Raw genomic sequence first — 2,287 nt, 5'->3', positions numbered from 1 at the left:
TTTTCAATACAGTACAAAATATTCAGATACATTTTACCATTTCTGTATTCCTCAGTACACCAATTCTAGCTATGTATTAAATCTCACTGATGTGAAACAGTTAAGCAGCAAAAGTAGTTCAAGGAATCTTCATTTCATGTGACTGCTTCCATAAAACTTAATTTTCCTAGGTCATCCTCACAGCATAAAACCATTTCACTCAAATAAAACAAAAATCACATTGCTCTGTTATTTGCCAGCATGTGACAAATACTGAGCAAGTACAGGAAAAATAAGGTACATCACCAGCACACTCAGGAAAATTTGCCACAAGAAAAGCTAGACAAAACTAAAAAAGCATGAACCTTGGCTGAATCTTCAGTAAGAAGCACAGTCCCAAGGTGAGTTGTCTGTTGCCTGTCAACACTATCCATCAAGAGAAATGGACTGGTTTTGTACCTCAAACCTACTGCAGGACAACACAAATGCACTAGCAAAGAGTCACATTCTCTATTGCTTTAAACCCAAAGGAGCAGTGAAGCAGTTAAGATTTAAGGAAGCTGAAGCTTTAAGAAAAGAGAAGTACATATGTCTAAAATAATCCTAGCACTTACAAACTACAAAGACTGACTAGAATCAGAACAACTGCTGCATTTTATGAATTTCGAGGATAAATGTTTTATGGCTATGGACCGTTCATAACAAACGTTACTGCAATACCTGGAGGTAGCGTCTCCACACTTTGTGCTTTGTCCTCCACACCATTGCCACGCACGTCTTTCCTTTTGGGGTCGATATCATTTGGGTCCTCCTGAAAAAAGTACATAATCTTTAAAATTATCTCCTTAATTGATTTAATTTTGTATGTTCAAAGCAAACAGAAATAACTGTTTTGGAGATTTGGAACTTGTGAAGTGGTCCAAGATAGTTAACTTTGGGTTTTAAGAGAAAGGATGATAACTTCCTCCATTACTTGAAAAACAGAAAAACAGAACATTTAATTTATGCAGTAATTCTTATTTGGAAAAAAATTTGTTTAAGATGGAAATTTATTAGTAGAGATGTACTAATTTTTTTCCATTTTTGAATTTTTTTATTTGAAAATCAGTAATAAGCAAATGAGCAACAAAGGCCAAAAGGTTAAATAAAACCCGAAGAAAGTCCTACTTTAGCAAGGCACGGAACAAACAGGAAAGTAATCTGAAAAAGAGAAGTCAGGTTGCCTAGCAGTTATATCCAGAATGGCAGCCTTTCCCTCTTGTAAAAAATTTTCCAAAATAATTTCAAGCTGCTATTTTCATGTGTTCATTTCACTGGAGCTTATTCTGGGCTTCACAGGCAACTCTGCTGGATTTTCAATTCCCGTAATATTGATAACACCTATTTAGAGGAAAAAAATAGTTTCACTTCTCCACTCCTCCAATTTCCAATGTTTATCCTGAATCTATAAATCTCATCTTCCTTTCGACAGAAAAAGACACCCCACCGAACTCTGTATGCTCACTACCACAAAAATGCAAGATGTCAAGCTGAAGTTATCTCATTATGCATTTGGAAGAAGCCAAGCCAAGAAGAGAGTAACTTTTTTTTTTTTTAAGAAAAAAAGATAATTAGGAACTATATACTGATTTGTACATTAAGCCACTGGATTTAAGCATCATCAGCTTTTGTTGTTCTTGCACACTTGCCAAAGGAAAATGTTTCCTTTTCTACATCTGCACTGAAGAAGTCCCAATTATAATACTGCTTTTATGTGCACAACCCTGCTAAAGACAACGCCTTCACTTCATCATGTAAGAAGATACAACACTATGCCCACACTAATTGATAAGTGCACCTAAAAAGATTACCAGGCACCAAAGCCAAGCAGTGCAGAACAGCCTGTATCTCTTTAAAGGAATCTGTCAGAGTCTCCAGAAGAGGGTGAAGGTGTAAAAACCGCATACGGGAAACTATGTCTGCCATCCCTGCTCCTAAACCACCAAGTGGAATTCTTTGGGTAGAACAGTAAGAAAATGGAAGAGGCCAAACTTACATTGGGGAATGGCTCAACCACAAATGATACCATTTCAGCATGCCCTCAGGCACGTCTGAATTTTCCAATGTAAATTCAGCTTTAGTGTCTACATTAAGCAGACAGTAACATTAGGAAATATATTGAAAAAAAGGCATCTGACTTCCAGACCGCTGCAACGCAAAACTGAACACTGATGCTTTTTGTTATCATTTGTAGAGGAAAAACAGTCATATAAACACTAAACTGTGTAGAAATGAAATGCCGCTCTTCATAGGGCATGTTTTCCAGACC

The 2,287-nt window shown here is 36.6% G+C and overlaps 1 protein-coding gene across 1 annotated transcript in view; it reads right to left on the bottom strand.

The window, feature by feature from the left end:
- The window catches only part of GALNT2 (polypeptide N-acetylgalactosaminyltransferase 2), a 38,339-nt gene extending 37,534 nt beyond the window's left edge, over window positions 1-805 (bottom strand). The window contains exon 1 of the mRNA XM_009870410.1: window positions 700-805. Coding sequence (XP_009868712.1) covers window positions 700-805 — 106 coding nt within the window. The remainder of the gene's footprint in view (window positions 1-699) is intronic.
- Window positions 806-2,287: the final 1,482 nt, after the last annotated feature.

Source organism: Apaloderma vittatum, unplaced genomic scaffold, assembly GCF_000703405.1.
Source record: "Apaloderma vittatum isolate BGI_N311 unplaced genomic scaffold, ASM70340v1 scaffold11525, whole genome shotgun sequence".
NCBI classification, from domain to species: domain Eukaryota; kingdom Metazoa; phylum Chordata; class Aves; order Trogoniformes; family Trogonidae; genus Apaloderma; species Apaloderma vittatum.
This window is presented reverse-complemented; position numbering and strand designations above follow the sequence as displayed.